At 40.1% G+C, this 26,889-nt stretch overlaps 1 protein-coding gene across 8 annotated transcripts in view; it reads left to right on the top strand.

The window, feature by feature from the left end:
* The window catches only part of DOCK7 (dedicator of cytokinesis 7), a 150,914-nt gene that overhangs the window by 27,262 nt on the left and 96,763 nt on the right, over nucleotides 1–26,889 (top strand). For all 8 annotated transcript variants that reach the window (XM_019531555.1, XM_019531557.1, XM_019531556.1 and 5 more), the window contains exons 3-11: nucleotides 10,670–10,845; nucleotides 11,070–11,138; nucleotides 14,646–14,775; nucleotides 14,886–15,098; nucleotides 15,554–15,639; nucleotides 19,481–19,547; nucleotides 20,705–20,854; nucleotides 25,650–25,730; nucleotides 26,617–26,782. In XM_019531555.1, coding sequence (XP_019387100.1) covers nucleotides 10,670–10,845; nucleotides 11,070–11,138; nucleotides 14,646–14,775; nucleotides 14,886–15,098; nucleotides 15,554–15,639; nucleotides 19,481–19,547; nucleotides 20,705–20,854; nucleotides 25,650–25,730; nucleotides 26,617–26,782 — 1,138 coding nt within the window. The remainder of the gene's footprint in view (nucleotides 1–10,669; nucleotides 10,846–11,069; nucleotides 11,139–14,645; nucleotides 14,776–14,885; nucleotides 15,099–15,553; nucleotides 15,640–19,480; nucleotides 19,548–20,704; nucleotides 20,855–25,649; nucleotides 25,731–26,616; nucleotides 26,783–26,889) is intronic.

Below are 26,889 nucleotides of genomic sequence, written 5' to 3'. Positions count from 1 at the left end.
AGATCCTTTTCTGCCTCTGTGCTGATGAGAAGGGAGTTCCCCAGCCTGTAGGTATGCTGCTGGTTCTTTCTCCCTAGGTGCAGTACCCTGCACTTGTCAGTATTGAATCCCATCTTATGCTCATCTGCCCACCCCTATAACCTATCCAGATCCAATTGCAGCCTGTCCCTTCCTTCTAGCATGCCCACTTCTCCCCCCATCTTAGTGTCATCCACAAATTTGAACAAGGTGCTTTTCACCCCTCATCCAAGTTGCTGATGAAGATGTTGAACAATGTGGGCCTGAGGATCGATCCCTGGGGGACCCCACTGCCCACATCCCTCTAGGTCAAATAAGACCCGTCCACCACCACTCCCTGGGTGCTACCCTCCAGCCAATTGGCGACCCATCTGACTGTGTAGGCATCGACACCACAATCTCCTAATTTTTTAACAAGAATAGGATGAGAGACAGTGTCGAAGGCCTTCCTAAAGTCCAGAAAGACTATGTCCACCGTGACACCTGCGTCCAAGGATTTTGTGACTTGGTCATAGAAGGTCACCAGGTTGGTCTGACAGGACCTGCCTCTAATGACCCCGTGTTGGTTGCCCCTATGCATACACTCCCCCTGCTTGCCCCTCGCAGATATGCACCTGGATAATTTTCTCAAAGAGCTTCCCCAGGACTGAGGTAAGACTAACAGGCCTATAATTTCCTGGGTCCTCTTTCTTCCATTTTTTGAAAATGGGGACCGCATTGGCCCTTTTCCAGTCCTTTGGCACCTCACCAGAGCACCATGGGTGCTCGTAAAGCCGTGCCAGGGGTCCCGCAATGACCTCAGCTAATTCCCTCAGCACTCTGGGGTGGAGATAGTCAGGAGCTGCTGATTTGAACATGTTCAGTCCCACCAGAAGTTCCCTGACTGAGTCCTCACTGACCCTGGGCCTGGGTGTGCCTCCGCTGGGACCATTGGGTGTCCCGGTGCGGGGATGATTTGGTCCCTGCTCAGAAAGTTAAACATGGGAGGAAAAGAAATTGTTAAATAGGTTAGCTTTGTCATCTGGTGAGACCACCAGATTTCCAAGCGTGTCCTGCAGAGAGGCCCCACATTACCTGGAACTTTCTTTTTACCCAGTATGTATTTAATAAAGGATTTCTTGTTGTCCTTGATCCAGGTCGCTAGTCCCAGTTCCATCTCCACAGCCCTGAGCAATGGAGGTATAGTCCTCCCTGGTGATGAACCTGTTGATTATTTGCTTTTTGACCAAATGGCTATTAACATTATGACCTATCATTTGGAGTATATTTGGAGTATATTTACAATTTGCAATTAAAGACTCCCATCAATATCTATACAAAGCACAAATCATAGTAGCACTAATATACAATTTTTAAAACGTACTATAAAAGAAAATAGTATAAAATGTTAAAGCAAAGTAGAAGTTATAAACCTGTATGTCAGAATCTGTGTAAATGCACTCTGAGGTAAGAAATATGGTTTTATGACTCTGAGTGTATCATCATCCTTGGCACTTGTCATCTTCTCTGATGCAGGGTGCCTGTTAGTGAATCACAGAAAGCAGGTATGTCCTGAGAATTTGCTTAATTAATTTGCACATTTCATGTCATTAGATGCATGGCTCAGAATATAACATGTGAGTGATCAGATTTTCTAAATATTAGGTATAAGAAAATAATGGTAAGTTTTTCTTTAAAAAAAATCAGTTATGGCAATGACAAGTTTGTAACAAACAGAAATTATAAATGTAATAAGAGCCATTTCTACACCTGTATTTTGCGTCTGCTCCTACACCTCCACGTAAAATTAAATCTAATCAATTCAGGGTAAATTATTACTATAAAAATTACTTGTTATCTTATGAATGTGTAATCCTGTACCAGAGTAAATGGAAGTAGGATTAGGTACTTACAGTTAAATTCATGGTTTGGTAATCAGTAAAAGAGTTCATTGCCACTATTAATCAAATTAACTATTTCAAAACTCAGTTAAGTGTCCTACATAAACTCTTTTTGTATTTCACTCTTCAGTATTTCTAATGAACAAGCTTTGTCCTTCTACCACATTCATTTGCTAGGGCCTCAGTTCGGTATCTGTGATTTCAACATCCCATTCATATTGTTTTGGTATAACAAAAACAAGTGTTCTGCAGACATGGAGTGTTTGGTTGCATTGGAAACCAAGAGAAAAGCAAAGAGTGCCCATACATCTCTAAGATTTTGCTTGAACAAGGCAGTGGATGAAAATAATCACCGTTCGTTTAGAATTTGAAGACTGTTCAACTGTGCTATTATCTTAATATATTCTAAATTACATATTTTAAATTATGTATTAATATATTATAAATTTCAGCTTTGAAGAGATATTGAAGTTATTTAAGATGAAAGTTTGATAGGGAATATTTTCCTAATTTTAAAGAGCTAACTAAACTCAGAACAAAACACTCACCAGGATCCTTCCGAGGGCTGAGCAGACACTGCTTGAGGAAGTCTGCAAAATCAAGCTTCCCATACCTTTTCTAGTGTTAGCCCTTCCAGAGGAGCGTTTCTTCTCTTGTGTAGGAGATTATGCACATTTCCCTTTAGTCTGTTTATCCATCATCACAAAATTGTACCTGCTCTTTACAGATAATTAAAAAAAGGGGCTGGATCCTTTCCTGAAGAGGCTTTCGTCTTACTTTAGATAGGAAAAGGATGGTCTTGATCTGGAATATGAGACGCCTGGATTCGGTTCTCAGCACGGCTTCATGCTTCCCGTAGGTAGGGCTTGGGGCAAATCAGCTAGCTGCTCAGTATCTCAGCGGCACATGTACAAAATAGAGACGATCCTCCCCTTGTCTGTTTTATCTGCTAGATTGCAAATGCATCAGGGCAGGAGATATTACTATGTGTTCATACAGTGACTGCCAGAATGAACTAGTTTAATGTGGAGCTATGGTGGGGTAACGAGCTGAAGGGAGGGATGGAGTGAGAGTTGATTAAGAGTAAGAATTGTGTAAGTAGAGCATGTTATGATGGCTAATGAAAATGTGTTGTTGTTTAAATGCTGATAATCGGTATGTAACTTCTGGTAGGAATTGTGGAAGAAGTGAGACCAGGGATGGATTCTTATTTGACTCTCAGGTGCCTATTACCATTGTATCTAGGCATTTGCACAGTTTGTCCCTGACATTTTGAGTAACCTGACTCCTAAAAGCAAACTTCTGCTTGCTTCTCTTTATGGGCTGGTCTGTCTCATTGGGTTTCCTAGCCAGGTCTGTGCCATCACAGATAAAGGAGGGCAGAAGCCATAGCCAGCACTTGTGTTGCTGTGGGGTTTGGGATATTCTCTTGGAAAGTCTACACATCTGAGGGAAATGACTCTACAGAGCAGCCAGTCCCTGTGTCTGCCTTGGACTATGCCTTCTGCATCCCTCTCAAGCGTGCACCTCTTCCCAGGGGTGCTTTCATGGGCTTGGCAAAGGTGTGAGTGGAGTAGTGATTCCCTTTGGGCTTTTCCCCTAGGTGCATCTGTCACCTTTCTGGGGGAAAAAAATATGTGTACATGTGGGATGTTCATTATAAAGGGATGTGCACTGATTCATCCCAACAAGAAACAAAGACCTGTGGCTTAGTCTTGCAGGGGAGGGAAGTCCAGGCTGCCATGTGCACTTGGCAATTAAAACAGAAGAACCAACACAATATGCAGCAGGCCAAATTCAGCTTTGAACTTACCTTTCGATTTACCCCAATGAGCATATACAGAATGTGATCCTGTGTTTAACTTTCCCACCATCCGCTTTAAACGTGTGTACCACAGACCAGATTCTCACGTAAAGTAAAAGAGAGCTGGCACTGGCTTGAATGAAGCTATGCCATTGAGTCCAGGTGAGGATGTGGCCCCCATACCTAGAGCTGTAGAGATGCTTCTGTCATAATGATGACACCGCAGATGTCTAGGGAGAAAAGTAAACAGGAAGGGGCCATGTTTTGGCTGGAGGAGCACTAAAACTACAGCAAAATACAATGTTTGCCATCTAGTGAAGGACAAAGTCGATAGGAAACGAAATTTTATTTTCAAGCTTTTAAGGGGATATAACAGTGAAGAATAACACAGCCTTAAAGAAGAAAGCTTGAGTGTCCCTGTTACAGTAGAGTTATAAACCTTTGAAATAGGATTTTATAAGTTGTGTGCCGACAGCCTTAACTCACTCAGCAGGGATGCACCTATGTAATGCGCACCTTAAATAGTTGATATAAACCAGTAAATCAGGCTGGTATGTTACTTAAGCTGGCAAAGATGGTGCGTGTCCATGGAGAAATTAAGCATATATGCACAGTAGTCAGGTGCAAGTGATGTGCTTGACTTGGGAAGATAGAGAATTTATTAGTCCAAACTGGGGAAAGAGCTAATTTTGAATGATCTCTTTTACAGTGAGTGCATTGTAGGATCTGCGGTTTGTGACGACCCTTTGCAAGGGCTGGGACAGTAACACCTTACTGCTTTGCCGAGTAGCACCTAACTCCAGAGTAGTCCGTCCATTTCAGTAAGGATGCTTGCGCTGCAAGGTGCTTTTCCTGGATGAGAAGGCTGAATCTGGTCCTCAGGATTGAGATGGAGCAAAATCTGTCTTAATCAGTTGCCCCGGGGATCATAAAATATTGGTATCCTTTAATTACAAGCCTAGCAAATTTAAGCTGACATCACCACATGCACTTTTAAAGAAGCTTTTTAAAAAATGGGCTTAACTGTTCAAGGTGGTTCTTTTGAGCAGTTTTCACTGCATGCATTTTAAGAAATTAGTATTAAAAATAGGTCTTTTCAGTATTTGATAACATGCCCGCTGAAAGCAATGCAAATAGGAAAGTAGGGGTGCACTAATACAGATTTTTGGGGCTGATACTGATAGCTGATTTTTAAGGAGGCATATCGGCCGATACCGATCCTATTTCTGATACCAGCCCAGCAGCTTGAGGAGCTGCATGCAGCTGGTAAGTCCGATGAGGTGGAAGGGGAGGAGGGAGGGAAGGAGCATAGGGGGGTGCTGATCAAGGCCCATGTGGTGAGGGAGGAGTGGGGCTGGGGCAAGCGCTGCCCAGCCTGGGTGGGGTGGGCATGGGACAGAGCTGTGGCTCGTCCAGGGATGGGGAGGGGGCAGTGGCTCTGAATGCGGAGCTGGTGGGACGATGTGACACGTGACCGAATGCAGAGCGGTGAGCTTCCCCCGGCCCCTGCATCGAGCTGGGCAGGCAGTGAGGGATGATGCATGGTGGTGCTCTGTCCCTGTCCGCCACACGTACCCCCTAGGGCCTTCTCAAGTACCCCCGGGGCTATGCGACCACTCCTGACGTACAGGTTGAACAAGAGGAATGATAAGTACCTGAGAATCCTTGGATCCTTCTCTTGAAACCTGCTCCCCATCCTCTCCAAAAAAAGAAACGAGGGAGCTCAAGGACAGCTTTGGCCCCACAAGTGTCTATAACCCTGCCAGTAAGTCCACGTGATAAGTGGCGTCAAAGGCAACTGATGGATCTGAAAGAAGCAGATCAGAGCCTTATCTGATCTCCAGGCATGGACACGCTAACAAATTACCACGTACATGGTGTCTGCTACTCCATGGTAGCTGCCTGCGGTCTCTCCCATATGGTAAATGAAGGGTAGTTTACCTTGCTTCAGTTGAGGATAAACGCTCTCTCGTTCACAAGCTGATTTGCAGAAGATAATAGGAATAAACAAAGTGTTATAACATCCATACAAGTTCTTTACCTCCATGGGAAAGGTCCCAACACACACAAAGTTCAGAGCAATGCTAGAAATGCTAAACTAAACAAACAGTGCACTGACTTTTGTAACCCTAAATAAATACAGTGGAGCCAGAAAGAAATCTGGCCATAAAACAAGTCATGGAGGTTTAAATTGGGAAGTTCCTGAAATTTCAGAGGCTTGTCTGAAACTTGTCCAAATGGCCCAGTTTCCTTGAGCCTGCATACCTGTTGTGAGAACATGGCCAGCAGAGAGGCTGTGTCTTTGCCTGCGGTCAAATTGCAGATATCAGCAGAACAACACTTTGAAGGAGTATTTCTGCTCCTGATTACAAGCAAAAACCGCATAGGTGTGTAATGAAAAACAGGCCAGGGGGAAGTTAAGCCAACATTTATGAGCTGCACAAATGGATTTGCCTTGGTTTAGTTTGAATTCTGGTAGCAGGGTAGAGACTGGGTTTATTTTTGGGGGGTGGGGTTGGGGGGAGTGAATTTGTTAATCCTTATCTCCCTCCTCTTTTTTTACCTCTTTCTTTACTCCCTACAAATAGCTGATGTTTAAGATTATGCAATTGCTTTTTACCTGCCAATAGTCTGACTTCAAATAATTTGTCTTCATAACTATGAATTTACATCTGTCCTGTTTACTCAGGTGCTAGACAGTATTTTTGGCTTCATGGCTGGTGAGTCTAACAGGCATCAGGGTTTGATTTTAAGTCTGTTTACTTCTTCACTGCATAATAGTAATCTGAACAGAGAGAGTGAAAAACTGCTAAATGTGACCTTGGGCCTAATCCTGAGATGTGTGAAGCATTCACAATTCCCATCTAATACAGAAACAGTATAATATAGTTGTTCTCAACCTTTTTAGACTCAAGGCATCCCTGGATAGATTTGAGGCCCCCACTGGAAAATGCTGGCTCTTAGTTTTTGCTCTTTTTTTGCCTACAAAAAATAATAGAGCAGTTTTTCTGTTGCAAAGAACTCAGAAAGATTGCAACTGTGGATTTCTATTTGAACTCTCTGGGTTGATCTTGTGAATCATACTTGCAAACCCAACAGTGCTAACATTGTGTGGCAACCCAGAGCACTCTTGAAAGGATCTCAAGGCCTGGCAGCATGGCATGGCACCCTACTTGAGAATCCCTGTATAGGGTGATCCAGCAAGTAACTGTCACCTTTCATCTTTTAAGCTTCTTGATTATACAGCTCATTTCTTTTTTATTATTTTAATCTGTATTATCTCTATATATAATGAAATACCAATGCAAGATGCTAATGTGATACTATGATTTGTTAAATGCATAGAAGTCAGGAAATACAAAATTATGTACTCACCCCCTACACCCCGTAATTATAACTGTATCTTTTCACATCTCATGCTGATTCTATCTGGCTTTCAAATAATGTATATGTGCCTGAGTTAATGATGGTGTGGGAATCTTCACACTGATTTACCTAAGTATAAAATTTCAGCTGTAATCCTATTGCAGGTTTTTTTTCCTTCTCTTTTTAAGCAGTGAGGGGATTAGAAAGATGAGGATGCAATGAGAAAGTAATGTTTTATTAAGTTGTACAAATGCACAGCCAGATCAGTGCACACGAGCTGTAACTTATGCTTGCACATTGTGTTCAGATTTTATGTGCCCTGGAATTTTGCACCCTGTGGTGTATACATTTTGAAACTGCTGATGGGAATAGGAGATAATGGGCAGCAGGTAGGAAATAACAGGTCTCAAAGCCAAAATGTTTAAAAATATGAATAGTTTATAGTTAAAGCCACTCAGACAAATTGTACTTTACACCTGTAGCACTACCCCAGGAATACCCAGATAATTCAGTAAACTTTATCCTCGCGCTATAGAGCTTTATTTTAGTAGCTGCCTCTGAAATCAGCATCACTCAGTGGATAGGTCCATCACTGTCTTACTCTGTTTCCTCAGTCCAGTTATTTAACTTTTCTATGCTTTCATTTGCAAGAAGTCTTCATTTGTAAATGCTTATTCATTTTCTACAAATTTCAAAACTATTAACAGATGGAAAGTACTATGAAAAATATTATTATTCTTTAACAGCTCTGCCCTTTATGGGCACCTGTACTGTACAGACAAATGTGGGTTTTTACAATTCCTGGTTTAACCAGTACTGTGCTCTTTGTAGCTATCCATGTATTGTTGATCGGCCAGGAACTAGCAGAGCTAGCGTGCCTGCATGTATTACCACCTGTTTAAGATGGTGAAATTATAACACTCGTGTTTCAAGAATACACATTAACATACTGAAAATTCATCTTTCTTACTGTCAGAGTGATGTTTATATGAAATCAATTAAAATCAGTTGCATGACGTTCACACTCTCGAAATTTACTTCCAAATAGCAAAATCAGAACATGTTTCCTGAATTCAAGATTGGCATGCAAATTTGTATAAAGTTGATGAAGAGTTAAGGTTGTTTGGGTGACCATCATTGCACACTTTTTATAATTTTAGATGAATTTGTTTTGTTCATACAGTGGCACGTTAACTAGAATTTTATAGACTTCTTAAAATCTATTAGCCAGATTCTCATCTGGTATAAATTTATAAAGCTTATTTGGGTTCAGTGGAGCTCTGTTACTCTTCATCTTCTGAGGAGTCAGCCTTGTGTATTTTGAGAAAAATTACAGTATTCTCTGAAGGGTATTTTGGCTGCAGTAACAAGAGATTCTTTTAACTGCAGCTCTATCTTAGGAGAGTGTTTTTGCCTGCAATAAAATTAATACAATTCCTTTTTTCTTATTAAGGGAGAAGATTGAAAAATGGAGGTGCTAGATCAGGATAGGAAGTCCTTGAGCAACTAAGTTTCAAGATGCAAATTAAGTGTCTCCTCCAATGTCTCAGGTCAATGGTTGGAACTGTACCCTTGATTTTTCTCCAATGGAAGTTAGGGGGATGTTTTGAGGCTCATACAATATAGAAATTTTCTGGCCTGAAAGGAAAAAAAAAAGGAAGTAACTCTTGAATTTTGAACAGTGTGTGTATGATTCACTCAAGGACATTCAGTCTGTTCAGCATATCTTTCTTAGACATGCCAAAGAATTCTTTTGACATTGTCAGTTCCTGTTTAAACCCTTTCTTGGAAACTTGCTTTTAATATTCCATTTTCATGATGTTTTTGTGTGCGTCTCTTAAATACAGTCTTGTAATGTCATGACCTCAGACCATGAGGTTTTTACATGCACATGAGCATAGGTATCTAATTTAAGTATCTGGTGTTTTGTCCTGCAACTGCTAGAGACATTGTTATACCACTTTTATAGTGAAATTTTCTGCCTTCCTCGTAGTCCTGCCTAGTACCACCATGGAATTGCTGCATAAAAGGCGGTGCAGACTTGTTCCTTAGGGCTTTTCTGCACCCAGTTTTGCTAATTAAACAATATCTTTTTTGAATACAATCAAGGTAAAAAGGTGCTGTCTCCTCGTATGGATGCAGTTACATTGGCACAGAGGCACTTATAGTAGTAGAGCTTGTCCCTGCACCTTTACACAAATAGGTTATATGGCTTTAACTGTGAAATGATGCACATGCTGGATCTAGTTATGCTAGTATAAATGTGTTTATCAAGTTGCAGGTTATTTTTTACACAGGACGAAAATAAGTTAAGGTGGTAACTTATACCGGTTTATTCGCATCCAAACTAGGGCTTGTACCAGTGTAACTGTCCTGATATTTCTTGATCTGACATAGTTAAACAGGTACAAAAGTATGTGTAAACTTGGCCTAAGCATTCAGTGGGTGTTGTTGTGCTGTTCTTGGGGAAATGGCAGTGTGTTGATGTGGGTCTGGATCTATCCTAACCACTTTGTTGTTTTACTGTGTGTAGCTAGTTAGAGTTTGCATATCCATTAAGAATGATCACTGCTTGGGGCAGGCCCCAAAGCCAGGCCGCTTATCACTGTGGAGGCTTTTCTGCTTCATTGAGAAGATGAGAGTCACTGTTAAATTTTTAACAGCATATTCTTTACCAGATCTTTTTAAGGGAGGCATTTTGGTGGGGTCTGATCTCTTTGGTGTTATTCCTTTAAAGTTGGTATGAAGAATAATTGTAATTTGAAATATAGTTTAAAATCTGAAATGGCTTTACTCTTTGCAACTCAAAAAATGTTCTCTGTATATGGTAGTGCCCCAAGGCAGAAATTGTGGCACGTAACTTCCAGCTGGGTGTAACTACAGGCTGGGATTTGTGTAGGGGCATGAAACGCTACTAATCCTGGAGATTATCTGAATATCTCTTGATGGCATATATTGGAATCTGACACTAATACTACTCCTTTTGGTTAAATCTTGCAGCCTTGCATAAATAAAACTCCTTTTGGGAATTGTATGCAGATTACAGGATTTGGTACACAGAAAATGAATCTAATTTTCTTTTAACTAGAAGGTGTTGGGACACTCTGAGGGAGAAGGGCAGAATACAGACTGAGTTGTTGATTCCCCTGAGAGAGAGGGTTAATCCTCATGCTGTTGTTGCCTTGGGTATAGATGCTGATTTAACAACTGCAGTTGAATTCTGAGGTATGGACAGTGCCAAAGTATGAATCAGTTTTATGTCTCCAGTGTCAGAGCCTCTTGGATGTCGAAGCATAAGACAAAGTGACACAATACAAGAAATAAAGTGTGATACTTTCTTTTCAATTAAATTTGAATTTCTACAACTTACTGAAAGTGAGGCTGGAATGATCCATGATGATGAACATAATAATAATAGAAATACCCAATAATACCATGATAATAATAGAAATATAAACCATACTAGATGTTGATTAAGGCCCATTGTAGTCTGACAGCTTGTTCAAGTTGAAGGAAACCCAGTTTTAAAACTGCACTGGAATTGAAGACTTCCCTATGATTTTTCTTTTCAAAATACGTTTAATGGCTTGTCTTTTCTTAGGTTCCACTTACAGAAGCTGTGGATCCAGTGGATTTGGAAGAATACCTTATTACACATCCGCTTGCAGTGGATTCTGGCCCTTTGAGGGATTTGCTTGAATTTCCTCGAGATGACATTGAAGTTGTATACACTCCCCGAGAATGTAGGACTCTTGTATCAGCTGTACCTGAAGAGAGGTATGAGGCAGCAAACCAAAGCCTTGGTGCAGCAAACACGTGTGTGTTTTGCTCAGAGGAGTGGGTGACTTCTGCGTGTATATGCCTGCAGTTTGGGGGCTTAATGTTTCTTTTACAGTAACTTGTTCCATAAGTGCAAGAGAGTTTGTATTTTAATATGTCTGACGTGAACCCCCCCAGCTCTTGTGATTTGAAAAGATTTTTTTTTTTAATTCTTTTAACAGTGAGATGGACCCTCATGTGAGGGATTGTGTAAGAAGTTACACAGAAGATTGGGCAATTGTAAACAGAAAGTAAGTTACAATCTGATATGTCTTATTTTGATTTAAATTCCTCATTTTACAAGGTGGCCATGCAAGTGACAAGCAAGTGATAATGTATTTCAGAAGTTACGAAAAATTTTAAGAACCTCAACTTTTGGTTATCCAGCCCAAACGAAGAGGACGTTAAGGACTTTCTGCAAATTGGATCCACGTAGATGTTTCAGTTGGGTAGACAAAAACTAAGACATCTAATGTACGAAGTCATTTAGAAAAAAATAGGATTTTGTAATTTGTGATAACTTCCTTCATTGAATGGACAGTGGCAAAACCAGGGAATACAAACACATCAAGTATCTTTTTCAAGGCTTCTTTCTTTTGTTCTTACAGCATGAGTTTCTTACAGAAGGAAAATAAGTTTGGGAGGGCTTAATGTGCACATTTGGCGGGTGAGCATCTCTGCATAAAGATATCAAAAAGATTATTCATGTTTCCAAAGAGGTTCTAGACATGTATGCCACTTAAAAAAATTATCATTAATATTTAACCTATCCCAGCATTTACATAATGAGTTAACTACTTGTTCTGACATAAGTGTTTGGAGCATATGCATACATTGATTAATTTATGCAAATCAGAGGCAATGTTTCTGGGTAGCTTTACTTCATCTACTCCCTTGGATGAATAAAGGTCTGGTGACTATAAGAATTGTTGTCAGGGAGCAAGTGATCCGTGTGATGCTGCATCACCTAAAAATGATGTTGCTGTAGCTACTGCTCTGCCCTTGTGGCAGCTTCTACAATTCACTGATTTAATATTGTCCCAAGCGTCACTCCAAGGGATGCTGTAGATACGCTTCCAGAGATAACATGATCTAATAAAAACAGTCTGTAATCCTTTATAAAAAAGAGATACTTTATTTACTCAGTCTTTATAGGCAAATAGTCCTGCTCTGCAATAAGTGGGATTGCGTAGTCCAGCTAGCCACCATACCCACATCTCTACATTTCTCAAAGATTTTCATTTGTTTCCAAATACACAGCGCTAAGTGATGCCTTTTTGTTATCCAGGTGCACTAGTGGGGAAATGAGTAGAAGGTGGTAGAGGGCAGGCATTTCTTTCGGGCAGAGGGCTGCTTACTGTGCTTCGGCAAGCCATCGAGGGCCGCATGACAAGCAGCCAGGAGCAGTTAAATATTAGTTTTCTAAATTTTGGGGGCCCCCATGGGCCAGATAGAGTGGCTCGGTGAGTTGCATTTAGCCCATCCCTGTAGGTGTTCTAACCTGTATATTGAGTTCAGACAGGGAGGCTTCCAGCACAGGGTGTGCAAGAATAAGACATACCTCCTGGCAGTCAGCTCAGTGAGGTGGGGGGCAGGGGGTGGCCTGGCCCTCACTCCAGCCCTGGGCATCAAAGCAGCTTCCCTGCTCAGGTTATCAGCTTTCTGGTACTCTAGGAGAGTTTTATGCTTTTTATCAAAGGAATATTGTCTCTAGCCCCCGCCAGGGAGATTGCATGCCTTTTGCTGCTTGTCCATGCAGCTCAGTGGCTCTGATCTTTTGAGGCCAGCAGTATCACAGACAAAACTGGCCTTGTAGATTATTGTCCAGCTGAGCTGTGCTGGCCACCAACCACTTGAGGTAAAACTGTGACATCCTGCTGAGACTGTAACCTAGAGCAGAGCAAAGTGGAGGTGGAGGCCTAATTAGGCACTCAGTACTTTTAAACACCTGGAAGTACTGAGTGCTTCCAGTTTCCAGTAACTACAGTTGCAGGGCATCTTCAGCTTCAACTCCAGAAATGGCTAAGCATCTTAAAGATCCAACCCTCATTGCCATTCTTGCTCAGCCAGAACACTCATGGAAGGCAATGGGCGTTTTGCCTGAGTAAGAACTGAATGATTGCTCCTGAAATAGGGGAAGTCTGGCAGCCTGGATGAATGGGATTGAGGGTGAATTTAAATCAGTTGTGGGGGCATGAGGGTTTGCTGTTCTGGTAAACGGGTGTTATTAGGTTTGCTCTGTAGCAGCCTCTACCCATCAGCATTTAGAGAATGGTATTGACTAAACTTGGTTAGCATTCAGTCTAGCCCTTCTGCTGTAAACTGCAGTTTCTGGCATGTCTTCTCTTTGCCTCACAGAGCACATGTGTGGGGAGCCTGTTTGAGTGCCTTTGTTTGTAGTTCTTTGTCCCAAGAGTATCTGTTGGGTAGACAGTTCCCTTCTTTAAGCAAGTGCTCTATTGTACTGGAAATAGTAACTGCATTTTCTGTAATGGTAGAAAGAACCCAAGAAAATATCTTAATATTGACCTTCTGGAATAATTTTGTACCCCAATCTAGCAGAAAACATCCCTGAACAAAGCTCTGATTAAAACATTTACAGTCAATTGGCAGAATGAGGATTAAAATATGACATGTGCAACTCTGGGGTCACACATGCAAACAGTCTGAGTAAATCACTGTGTACCTGAACGATAAATCCTACTGGGCCTGGACAGTTCAAATTTCCAGAGCAGCCACCCTCTCTAGTAAGAAAAATGCTTTCCTCTTTATCCCTCCTTTCATTTTTCACTCCTAACACATACATGGGTTTTCCAAGTCTGTGCATACTGCTGTTGATGGTTTTAGTGATAAGGCTCAGGTCACGAACAATTAATTCCAGACATGACCCCAGCACTGCTTGGTGAACTGTCTGCAAATGGGTGTTGCTGAGATTCTGCTAATCAGATTGTCCTCTCCCCAGCGATGTCACTCTCCCAGCTTGAGTACACAGACTCCTGAATAAAACATGTTTACGAACAATTGCTGCCCTCTTGCTCTAGGCATGTGTGTGTAAGCATAGGCATGATGCCACTTGGATATCCAAACATTTGTTACTCAAAGAGATCTGATCTTGTAGCAACAATAGGCAGATTGTTTACCAACAAATACTCTTGAGCACTGAAGTGACCTGAAGGACCCAGACCTGTGATTCACTGAGTGCCTCTTTTGTGGTGCCACTTTCACTGGGGTTTGAGGACATCCACCAGCTTGTTGAATGTGCTCAGGCTTTCAGCAGATCAGACTAGAAGCTGGCACATTGCTTTCAAGACTTTGGTGTTTTCCCTGTTCTGGTTACCTTTTGTCCCCCAGAAAAACCCAAAGCCATCCAGCCAGCACCACAATCATACCTTTCCCAGCCAATTTACTTACCCTGCATTAAGATCTCTCTTCTTTTTTTTTTTTTTTTTTGAACCTAGTCAGTGTTGCTTTATAATTGAATGGAATTGTAATACATTGAAATGATTTGAATCATTTCCTGCCCTTCACTGAGCAAGAAGACACAGAGAATGGAGAATAAACTTGCATCTTCCACACTACAGCACAGAACTTTGCCAGGCTACTGTTAAGCTTGGCATGTATGACAAATATATTTTTGGAGCATGATTCATGCTTTAAAATATTCAGCCTTGATAATGTTATGTATGTGCAATTATGCTTCTTTCAGAATAGGGCTGAGAAGGATTAAAAAAAACATTACTTGACATATTCTGTTTTAGATATTACAAAATGGGAACAGGATTTAATCCCAACACCTCAGACAAACAGAAAGAGAGGCAAAAAGGGCTCCCCAAACAGATCTTCGAGTCAGACGAGGCTCCAGATGGCAACAGTTACCAGGATGAACAAGTAATGTGCCTTACAACACTGCCATGTAAAAGCTAATTTATATCCATGTTTTAGAAGTATGATTCCTTCTGAATTGCTTTATAAATTACATTTAATTTGTTAAATCTCAGGATGACCTTAAAAGGCGTTCAATGTCAATAGATGATACTCCACGAGGCAGCTGGGCATGCAGTATTTTCGACCTGAAAAACTCCCTGCCTGATGCCCTTCTTCCAAATCTACTTGACCGAACCCCAAATGAAGAAATTGACCATCAGAATGATGATCAGAGGAAGTCAAACAGACACAAGGAGCTCTTTGCCCTGCATCCAGCCCCAGATGAGGTATTTTAAGTGAACATATTTCTTATCTAGTCTAAAAATGTAAATATTGGAAATATAAGGAATGAGGACCAAAGTAACATTACTATGGATTGCACATACACGTACCAGGGGCTGAGGCAATATTATTGTTCTTATTCACTTTCCATAAGATCATTGTCCAGTTTGCCTGAAGTAACACACGTTTTCAGCACAAGCCCTGGCCTTGGATAGCATTTTCCACAGATCGTTTTTCTCGCAGATTTCCAGTCTTCTATTATGTTGATAACAACAAAGGGATTTAATTTAGGGTATTTATAGTTGCTGTGACTATAACATGCTGTTAAGCCTTGAGGCTTAAATTGTTACTAGCATCTTAAAAAGAAAAAAAATCTATTTCTAGATTAGCTTTCTAATGATGTAATTGGTATGTAGAGACGTCACATATTGAAATGACTGTTTTTGTGGCAAATTTCCAGGAGGAGCCTATAGAACGACTCAGTGTCCCTGAAGTACCCAAAGAACACTTTGGGCAAAGACTTCTTGTGAAGTGTTTGTCTCTTAAGTAAGTATTTTCTTTCAGACAACTTTGTAAATGTTGGATCAGAAGTAGCTGTTACGTCTGTGTGCATCTGGAGCAGCTTTGTCAATTACCTTTTATTTAAAGGGACAGAATTATAATTGTACACAGGCTTGAAAAGCTATGTACAGTATTTCGGGATTTGCACCAGCCAGTCTTTAAAGTGGCATGAAATAGAAAATATTATTGTTTCCTTGGCTTGCTGTGCAGTCGTTGTGGATAAATCCATACATGTGCTTTGTCTCATACTCTGGTTTGTTTGCATTAAGCCCTGCAGAAAGCTAGACATTTTGATTTTTCTCTGTAGCAAAGAGTTGTTTATAAAAAACAAATAAAAAACCACCAGAAACTAAAACTGTAATGTGGTTGTAAGATCAGGCTTTACAGCAGGAGACAACTGGCAAGATAAGCCAAAGTTTAGGCTGAACAACCTTGACTGTTTCCCTTTAAGAGCTAAGACTTCATATACTTAGAAGCTTTAACTGGAGGCATAGAAACCTGTTAAACAAGTTTAATGAAGTGGATCTCCTGAATATAGGGTTACCTGCAGCTGGTTCATTGCCTATAACTCTTCTCTAATAACACAAGGTAAAATTTTACTGTTATTCCCTTTGAGAAATAAAGTACAAAACTGATTTTCCACACTGCTGTATTCATCTTCTGTGTTCTCACTTAGGTCAACCCTTCTTATTAGAGAGTTCCAGTTAGACTACATTGCACCTCATAACTGAGATATATATGTGGGACTTACCTCCTGCAAGTTGAGCACTGTGGGTTCTGATAAAGCCTTAGAGATGAGCTCCTTTGTAGCCTTTTATGAACTAGAACAATAGAAGACACAGGAGCCGTGGAACTACTGCTCCAAAGAATGGCTACTTCAGTGTAAATAAATTAAGCTCTGGAAATTAATAAATTCAGTTTATTTGAATTTATCCTTGTGAGCAGTTTTTTTAATAGAAGGTATATCTTTGCCTGTAATGCAAATATGATTCATACCTGGTGGTACTATTTGCTGTTTTAATAGCACTCAGAAATATGCAAGTTGCTTAATTATACAGATAAAGAGAAGTTCTCTCCCTCAGGAGGAATAGATGATAAAAGAGGGAGGATCACAATATTGTCCAAGCAGAACTGTAAGAGGACCTCTGTCAGGCTAAGCTAGACCCTTGTCCAAGCGTAAGGAAAGCTGTCATTCTGCTTACATGCTCCAAAATATTTTGCTCCTCATCATTGGGAAGCTCAGTTTGAACATTCATATTATGCATGGAACTTATGGATAAATGATGATGGATAAATAGGCATCTACTTAATTACCAGTTGTGCAGAAACCGTGAAAACCAGCAGTATCCACAATCATTGGGAAATAGTCCATTGTTTGTTTATTTCCTGCAAAATCAACCCAGGAAAAAAATCCAGCATATTATACATATAATACGCTGTTTTAAAATTTCCCAATCCTTACTGCAATATCTAGCCAGTGCATCAATCCCTGCAGCCACTGTCCCATGCTTGAGATTTACTGACAGTCTGTGGCGATGGCAAGGCCTCTCTGCCAATCTGTAGCAATGATGGGGCCACCGGGAAATGCCTCAAAATTGGCCCTTTGTGCTGCAAGCAAGCCATGAAAATGGCTTCATCTTGCCACGAGTTAAGTAGATCCATATGGATAAATGATGTTAGAGGTCTTTTTCTTTTTGGTTTTGTGCACTTTCTATGCCATACTGCTCATGATCAAGATTGCCTCTCCTTTACATAGCTCTCAGAGACATCTTTGCCATAAGGATTTCAAACTTCATACAGATAGAACAATACCCTCCAGTATTTCCCCTGTTTTACAGAAGGGAGTTTATCAGCTCACCCAGGATTATGTAGCTCACCCAGCACCCCACCTTCAGTCTGAGCCAGATCTGGAAACAGAAAAAAACTCCACTATCAAATTCTCATTGAAAAAAAGTCAACTGAGAGAGACAAGTTTTTCTGGGTAATGCTTTCCATTTTCTGATGAACAGCAGAATGGCCTGGGAAGTTTAGCTGCAATTTTTTTTCCCAACAAATTAGAAGTTCTTTCAGGTGAATATTATATGGGGAAAACTATTTTCTAGCTGTAGGTGAATCTCCTCCATTAGATGTCTGAATCTCCTCCATTCTCTGGACCAGCTAATCCATAATTAGAGGTATCATGGTACAATTGGAAAATGGGGCAAAATTGCCCATATAAGGAATCAGTGATAGTTATGTGAATTTCTGTTTGAAAGTTGTTCCCAGTGCAAAGGAACTCAGTTCAAAGCCAGTCTTGTGGGGGCAAACGAAGATAGAATTTGATGCTAAAGCATAAATTCTTACTGTGCAAGCAGAAGGCAATATAGCTAGTTTTGCTTGATTTTTGAATAGCGGGATGGGAAATGGAGGGGGTTGTTTCATGGGAGGAAAAACAAAAAACTCAAAAGCACAAAAATTAGAAAACAGAAGTCAGAACCATTCATCATAACTGGCCACAGAATAAGGATTCCAGCCTCTCCTCTTAGAGCTGTTCTGCTTCATAGCTTGGTGCTCAAGGCCTGTCCATAGTTTCCTAGGCGAGTGCCATATTCATTGAGTATTGGCTCTTCTGCTGTGGGTCAGTGTCTTTCAACAGAAATTTCATTTTGGACCTAAAAATCTTTTTTTGAGGAAAGTGTCAATGAATTGACATTTTTCTGGTGGAGAAGAAAAACTTGGTCAGCTCATGATTGTTTCATTTAAGAAAACAACTGGTTTGCTGTCTTCAGCTTCCAGATATTACCAGCACAAGATAACTAAAATTGTACCTTTGAATTCATGGAGCCTCATCCTGCACCATTGAAAACCAATGAGATCAGGATCAGGTCTTTGAATTCTTCCCTGATTTCTTGCTTCTGAGAGGTTTTCTAGTTTTCATTACCTCCTGACAGCACTTTCAAATTTCTCTTCACAGTTAGAGTAGTGTTTTCTGAAATAGAACTAGAGAAGGGAGAGAGAGTCCTTAAAAAACCCCCATCATAAAGTTTCATTTAGATTTAATTGATATTGGCTGCTTTCATCCTCTTAATAGTTATTTCCATGTCTATTTACAGACACGTTTGAAAAATAAAATTTAAGCCATTCATTCCAAAAAGGAACAGCCCGTGTGAGTGTCCTGACATTATTTAAATGTCAAGATGCACTCTGAACCATACTGATGGTCTAAATTCTAACATAGGTCATGTTATGAACTATATGACTGCTAATCATTTGGTAGACATTTCTGTGGATGAATCCTGAACAACTCTTTTTCAGTCTGATTTCTGTTGGCTTTAAATTAGAAGTTCTAGTTTAGAGCCAATAGATCTAAATTAATATTGGATCTAAATTATTATTATAGACCTAAACTATTCCTTTGTTGTTGTTATTATTAAACTAGTAGAAAGTCCTTTCTAGGGGAAGGCTTAATTTTTTTTTGCATTTGTTAAAACACTGTGCCTATCTAGTGCTCTGTATAATGAAAATGTTTTACATATCTTTTCTAACTTCTGATCATTGTTTCTGAATTGCTTTTTTTATGTTTCTTTATGCTTTTGGGAAATGCTCACATTTCTGTCTGCAAAGGAAACATGGAGCCTGTTGTGTTTGTGTAACATTATTGACTGTAATGGAGCTATAGATTAATTTATCTTGTATTGATTCACCTCTTCTTGGAGTTCAGTCCTTCCATACTGAAGTTAGAATCAAGGGCAGAACTCCCTCTAATGTATACCTAAAGTTGTGCCCTTGGTAGGGATTTTTCATATTAAATTCAAGTCAGTTTGTTTACATTTTTCTTCCCTTTCAGATTTGAAATTGAAATTGAGCCCATTTTTGCAAGCTTGGCTTTGTATGATGTTAAAGAAAAGAAAAAGGTAAGTGGTTGTTTATGACTTGCAAAAAAGTGACAATTTTCTGGTCATGTACGAAATCATGTTTTGCCAACGTGTGAGCAAAGTATAGCGAAACTGACAAGAAACAAAACTGATTGGTCTCTTCCATTATTTTTGTTGAGTGAAATGCAAAACAAGCACTACATATACGCAGTGAAAAATTAATGTTGATTTGAAAATTCTATTGGGTTTCTTAATCTAAGATATTGTTAGTAATGGAGATAAACACTCTTTAGTTTTGGAAACATGTTTTGACACTGTCTCCATAAATGTCTTACAGTTTTTTAACTTCAGTAGAGTCCTATGTACTTTGCTTAATATTTAAATCACATATCATAGGCCAATTTTTATCATCTCATTATTCCAGTCTTTTTCCTTTCATGTAGTATTTTGAATGGTGGCTTTGGCTTTAGTGACCTCTGGTGTTGATAACTAGCATATACTCCTTTAGGCATTAAAACAGTAACACATTATTTGGTGTTTCAGTGTTATAAAGGTTACTTGGCCACCTCACAAGTGGGGTTTCTTTTTTTTTTTTTTCCCTTTTCAGTCTGGCCTGGGACCAATATTCTGAAAGATAATATTGTTCTCTGATGCTCTGAAACACTCTAATTCCTAATAATAGGATCTGAACCATTTATCTCAAGAGAGGTACAGTAGGCTTTAGAAGCAGCTTGCATTGTTCGGGGTTTTGTTTTCATCTTGGGTTTTTTTCTTTCCATTTTGCCTCTAGCTGTTTTGAACTATAGGAAACTAGATAATAGCAATTTTTTTTCCTTGTAAATGATATCAGCAGAGAGCATAGTGAAGTCTTTTTCAGTGGGCATGTCTACACATGCAGTTAATGCGACTACATACTCCAACTCAGTTTGAGCTGGAGTAAATTAAATCCGACATCACTTTCTATATGTGCATGTAAGCACAGTAATTTACTGCACTGCCAGATACCACTTGTGTTTGACAGGTATGTTCAGAAGCACAATAGATTAGTCTACTAATTGCCATGCACATATAGATGGCGACTGCTGTGCAGTAAAGCATCTTGTGTAGATATGCCCACTAGCAGTTATTAATTGTTCTTTGTGAAGACTTCACCAAAAAATGCAATAAATGCCTGAAACAACTAATGTCTGTCTTAGATTTCAGAGAATTTCTACTTTGATTTAAACTCAGAACAAATGAAAGGAATGCTGCGTCCTCATGTCCCACCTGCTGCCATTTCTACTTTGGCCAGATCTGCCATTTTTTCTATTACTTACCCCTCTCAGGATGTCTTTCTGGTCATAAAGGTAAGAAAGCAGGGGAGATTAGGATGTTAATTACTCTTGTTCTTTTATTTTAAATGGAAAGCAAGGACCTGCTAGTCGTACCAAGCTTTTAAACACATTGGGCCAGATTCTATTCTGAAAGCTGGATGATCATTTTCTCACTAGTACCAAAGAATTTGGGTCATTTCAAGTATCCCCACTTTGTGCTGTAGCTTATTCTACATCAGACGTTTTTCGGTGGAGAAGTAGGTTGTTTTTCATATTGAAAACTGTAGACTGCAGTGTGGTAGTTTTTACACAGTAAATAGCACCTTTTGCATGAAAGGAAACAGTTTGGTGAATCTTTAAAGTGAACCCCCCCACAAACAAATGGATAAAATGCATGTTCTCAATAGATGGTTATACAGTGAAAATATCTGTATGTTGCTGGAGCTATCTTAGTATGCTATACATATTGTTTATAAAAACAAATACAAGATTTTAAGAATGAAAAGGCAAACAGTTAATTCTGCTAGGGTGATGGGCACACATTATCACTAGAGCAGGGGTGCTCAACCACTGGCTCATGGGCCAAATCCAGCCTGTAGCCCCTTGTCATCTGACCCACAGGCCTCTTCATGGTTCCGGAAATATGGCAGCAAGAGAACAGTGGCACCACTGTTTCACTGCCAAATTTCTGGACCCATGGGGACCACTGGTCCCTGTACACTGGATTGGGTGCCCAATCGCAGCGTTCAGGACTGGGCAGAGGAGGTGACAGGCTGCAGGGCCCTATCCTGGCATATGGAGGCTGGGTAGGGGCAGCACTGAGCCCCGGGGCCCAGTCCCAGTGTGGGGAGAGGATGCAGTGCTGCCATACCCTAGGTTCTACTCCTAGTGCTTGGTGCAGTGAGGAGACAGTGGTGGCTCTCAAGGCCTGATCCTGGCATGTGGAGCTCAGTCCAGCTTGTGGACCCACCGCACTCATCTGGGCCATGGGGCCAGAAGGTTAAACACCACTGCATAAGAGTCTTGAAAAAGCCAGTTTAAAGGAATTGAGTATCTGCTGTTTGTTTAGGGCTGTTTTAGAAACGGTTCATTAATCAAAAGAACAATTTACAAATACCTAAGTAGATAGATATCTAAGTATTGGATGTGTGAGCCCTGTTAGGTAGATAAACATCTAAGATACAAAATGTCACGCACATTAATTTGTGTGAGATCCTAGAAAAATGCTTGGATATGATCAGATGGTAACTGGCCCATCAAATGTAGAATCGGTAACTTCTGGAATAACGTGGGAGAAGTCATATTTGGGATTATTTCCTCCCTTTTATTTTGCTATAATAACTTACCAATGGTAGCCATGCTCATGGTAGCTAACTGAAATTGGCAAATAGACCAGTTTTGTGACTAATCCCAGTCTGAATTATGCCCAGCTGCAGGAAGTGGACTAAGATGTATATGCTTATCCTGCAGCCACTGGTTACATTACCTGATAGAGAGTCAGGTTTGGAAAACGGAGCTGACTCTGAGTCTATTCTCATCTTCTGTGTGCTGGTTCCTACAAACAAATTAAACTTCTGGAAGTGAGTTAAGTCTGTAGCTCAGTCAAAGCCAGCAAGAACAAGGCTTTTGTTAGCTTAGAGACATAGTCTGATCTTGGATTTTCCACACGTATCATTGCGCACCTTGTAAAATCAGGTTCTGCATGTGCACAAGTATTCACAGTAGCTGATTTTTACAAGATATGAGGCAGAGATACGCCATGTGTATCTTGAGCTCGGGTCTAGTTAGAAGAGCTTGTGATTGCACATTTGTGCTTGTAAAGCCAATGAGCTGAGCATAGCTTGTAGCCATTTATTTAAAAGTAAGTTTTGATTTTTATCATGTGATGATGAAAAGGACATGGTCAAGGTAAATAAACCAGAAAAATAGCTTGCCTTACCGGTTGAGTTTTCACATGGGCCTTGTCCTTATTGTTCTTTATAAAATTGCTTTTTCAGCCAGTTGTGCATCACAATGTAAATGAATCTGGGTGATAGGAAATAGCCATCTTATTTATTCTCTGTTTTGTACTATTACCTAGGCGCTCCAGACATGGACTAGGATCCCATTGTGCTTGGCACTGTACAAACACAGAACAAGAAGATAGGCTGAAATACATTGCAGTTTAAGTGTAATGGCTTGTGCGTTGGTTGATGTTGTAAGGTTAAGGCTACTTTAAAAACAATTAATGTGCCAACCCTCTTCATCACTCATCTGCCTGAACCACCTATTATGCCTCATCACTTAGGCTGGAAGCTCTTTGGCAGGGATTGATTGCTGTTTGGGCTGTATCTGTACAGAACCTAACACAGTGAGGAACCAACCAGGATGGAGAGCATTGATTTAAATAAAAGGAATTTAGAAGTACCAATTTTATTATGATTTAAATCAGCAAGCCAGAAACACTGATATAAAATAAGTTATTTTAATGCTGTTTTACATTTGCTTTTTATTTTCTGGAGAAAGGTTGATTTTTTGATCATTTTTTCACCATTAAAGCATGCCAATTTGGAGCAAAATGTTGACTGTACATTAAATTTGCCTTTTATTTTTGCCACTAAGCAGCTTATACTCTACCAAGGTGGATGCTTTCTGTAAATACCTGAAAACACTATAGCTTCAAAAGCATTTTTTCAGATTTTTCCTGTTTCATGTTTAAAGCAATGTTTTTCAGCTTGTGGTCTTGCAAACCCCTGGGGGTCTGCAGACTATGCTGGAGGGGTCTGCAAAAGATGGCTGTGATTAATCAAAAGTATGTGAATACCCACACTTAAAATTCAAAGGGGTTCGCACCTCCATTTGAAATTTTTTAGGGGTCATCAAGTTAAAAAGGTTGAAAACCACTGAGTAAGAGGATAGTGAAATGACACCTTTCTTATTTACTAGATAATTCATCTTTTTAATTTGTGACTTGCATCCAGCCTCACTTGGATGGGCATTTGAATTCAATTAAAATGCACAAAAGTGGCATTTCTATTTTTTTTAGTTAAGTAAATGTGTTGCATAGAAAGAAAAATAAGTTGATCGAAACAAATTTTGCACTTAAAACTGATCCAGCAAACAAAGGGGTTGGAGTGTTGTAACTCTTGGCCCAGGAAATGTAGGAGAGGCAGCTGTATAGTTGGTCCAGTAAGTTAAAGATATCACAAAAAACCTTTGCCTACTAGCAAACAAAAGAAGCATTATTTGTTGTTAGTCAGTTGAACAGAGAGATTCTCATCACTGTGTCCCTCAGGACTGTAGAACTAAAAGAATAAAAGAACTCAGCCTCTCTCAGCTCATTTTTGTTCATAGATTAGAAGAGGGAAACGAGCTTCCTTGCTTGCAATTCCCAGTCAGCTTTTTGACCGTGTATAAATTAGTCATTGAACTAAACAAGTTGACTAAATTTAAACGAAGGCAATACTCTACACTTGTGGTAGAGGCTAACTGATATCTAAGGCCCTGTGTAGATAAATAAGGGGTGTATGCACGCGATACTTTAAAGCAGGCTAAATGCTTTTGCATTGCTTTAATGGTGTCGGTGTTTACGCACCTTGGTGGCATATTGCGATTAATTCCAGCCGCTGTAGGAAATTTGCTGGCATAATGGGCCTTAAATGACCTGGGGCATAACAAACTAAAACTCCTCCGAGGAGTTTTAGTTTGCTGTCCTTACAGCCGTGGGGCAAAGCACTGGGTTCGTGCAGCTCTGCAGGAAGCCCTGCAGGCAGCCTGGCAGCAGCCTGGGAAGGCAGGCTCCACCCAAGAAAAGTGATGAGCCTGATCTTCCCCTCCACTCCCCACCCTGGAGCCTGCCTGCCTGCCTGAGCTGCGCGGGGGGCCTAGTGGTTCCCTCTGCAGCTGCAGTGCCCCCCGGGACCACTCAAGCCGGGTGCCTGTGGGCAGATGCCACCTGGTCGGGGGGCTGCTGCTGCCGTGGTGGGAAGCACTGGTGCCCCCACAGCCCGGGGACCACTCCGTGTGCTGGCAGCTTGCCCTCCCCTCCCTGCTGCCGGAGAGGCAGGTAAGTCAAGGTGTGTGCATGACATGGGGGTTTAATTGGCCCTAAATTGAAACTGTGTTTTTAAAAACCCACCGCTTCAAATTAGGGCCCCCATTTTGTCTACACGTGCCCTTAAGATAGTTTATCACTTTACAAAAATCTGGTACTAGGAGCTTAGCCAGTGCTTTTCAACAGCTCAGTAGTTTTGACTTTTTAAAAAACTTCAGTAGCAAACGTGTAATGCTTGAATATTATGTTTTAAAATTAATGTCAATATTTTTAAGAGATGATAATGTTTAGGGTCTGATGTTGGTTGTCAGTATTTTAAATAAGATTATTTCTACGAAATGTGTGTTTTATTATTTTTAAGCATTTTTTTATCGGAACCTGTTCTGAACCTGTTTGAGGACAGTGACACTACACATGTTAAATAAGAATCAAATATAGGAAAATTGTAAAGTTGAGACCTGAAAGTAAAAATATGATGCTTAATATAACTCTTTTAAAACCTTTGAAAAAAGGCATGTTTGAAAGAGGTCAGCCACTCTTGTACCTGCAGTTTTATGGAGGTGGGGTGGGAGGGGGGTGTTAGTTTTGGGTGAAAAAACTGTTTACTTGACTGAAGTGCTTATTTCTTGACTTACACCTGCAGCTCATTTTTTCTGACAGAGTAGGAAAATAAGTTTCTTCCTTTTTTGAAAATGTTATGCTTCCAAAACATCTAAGCTTAGTGCTTAATTTATTTAGCAGTCACTGATGTGAACATATCCCTGCCCTCACAACCAACCAATTTTTCCTCCACAGCTGGAAAAAGTATTACAGCAAGGGGATATAGGGGAGTGTGCAGAGCCATATATGATTTTTAAGGAAGCTGATGCTGCAAAGGTAAGAATTTTAATTCAGTGATGGCTACAGGACCTTTGACGATATTTTAGCTTGACCATTAATGTATTTTACTTACTGCCGTTCACAAGAGGGAGCTTTATTCACTATTGTTGATGTTTCTTTTAGCAAGAGAGCACCTTTTACTTGGAACTTAATCACAGGGAGGTTCTAAAATTTCATTAACATCAAAGCTGTTGGGAACTTGCCATCCTAGTTTTTGAATCATGGTGCTTTTGCAACCATATTTTCCTATTAAATCTTTTTTTCTTCTAATATTCTGTGAAAGGGGCAGGCAAACAGAAAGGGGAAAATTGACTGGATTGCTTTTGTGAGTTGTACAAAATACCTATCATTAAGGTACTTAAGCATTCTTAAGTGGAAGCATGTGAGCAGTGCCATTTGAAGTCATGTCCTTAAAAGCAGGTGTGTGTGTAAGGAACTGGTTGAATTGAAGGTAAACACTTAACAGGACTGAGAAAAAGGAAGCCTGAGCTCTATTCTTGTTTCTACTTTAGACTCTGTGATCACAGATAAGGCCATTTACCTCTCAGTGTTTCAGTTTCCCCTTCTGAAAAATGGAGATAATTCTAGTGATCTTATCATACTGTTCTCCATCACCAGAGCATCCACGTGGAGACATTAGCAATAGCGAAGTCCATGGTAGGCCTTTTACAGACTAAGTTCCTTGGTGTTTGTGAAGTGTCTGGAAATCCTCAGAGAAAAATTGCAAAGTAATGATCACTTTCATTATACTATTGGTAAAGAAATAATTATATTAGCTTGCTTGGAAAAAACACCCCACACCATTTTTGATCAAAGAGATGTATTAATCCTGTTATTTCCCTTTCTCTTTTTTGACTTGTTGAAATAAATATTTTGTTTGCAGAATAAGGAAAAGTTGGAAAAGTTGAAAAGTCAATCGGAACAATTTTGCCAAAGGTTAGGCAAATATCGAATGCCTTTTGCTTGGACAGCCATTCATTTAATGAATATAGTCAGCAGTGCGGGAAGTTTGGAGAGAGATTCCACAGAAGTAGAAGTTGGCACAGGAGGTATGGTACCTTGCATTTATATAAGGATGTGACCTGTTCCATAGTATATTGAAATCAGTTGAATTCAATGGACTTTAGACAAAACTCTGTATCCACTATTTCATCAG

This window comes from Crocodylus porosus, unplaced genomic scaffold, assembly GCF_001723895.1.
Source record: "Crocodylus porosus isolate Cpor-Errol unplaced genomic scaffold, CroPor_comp1, whole genome shotgun sequence".
NCBI lineage: Eukaryota > Metazoa > Chordata > Crocodylia > Crocodylidae > Crocodylus > Crocodylus porosus.
This window is presented reverse-complemented; position numbering and strand designations above follow the sequence as displayed.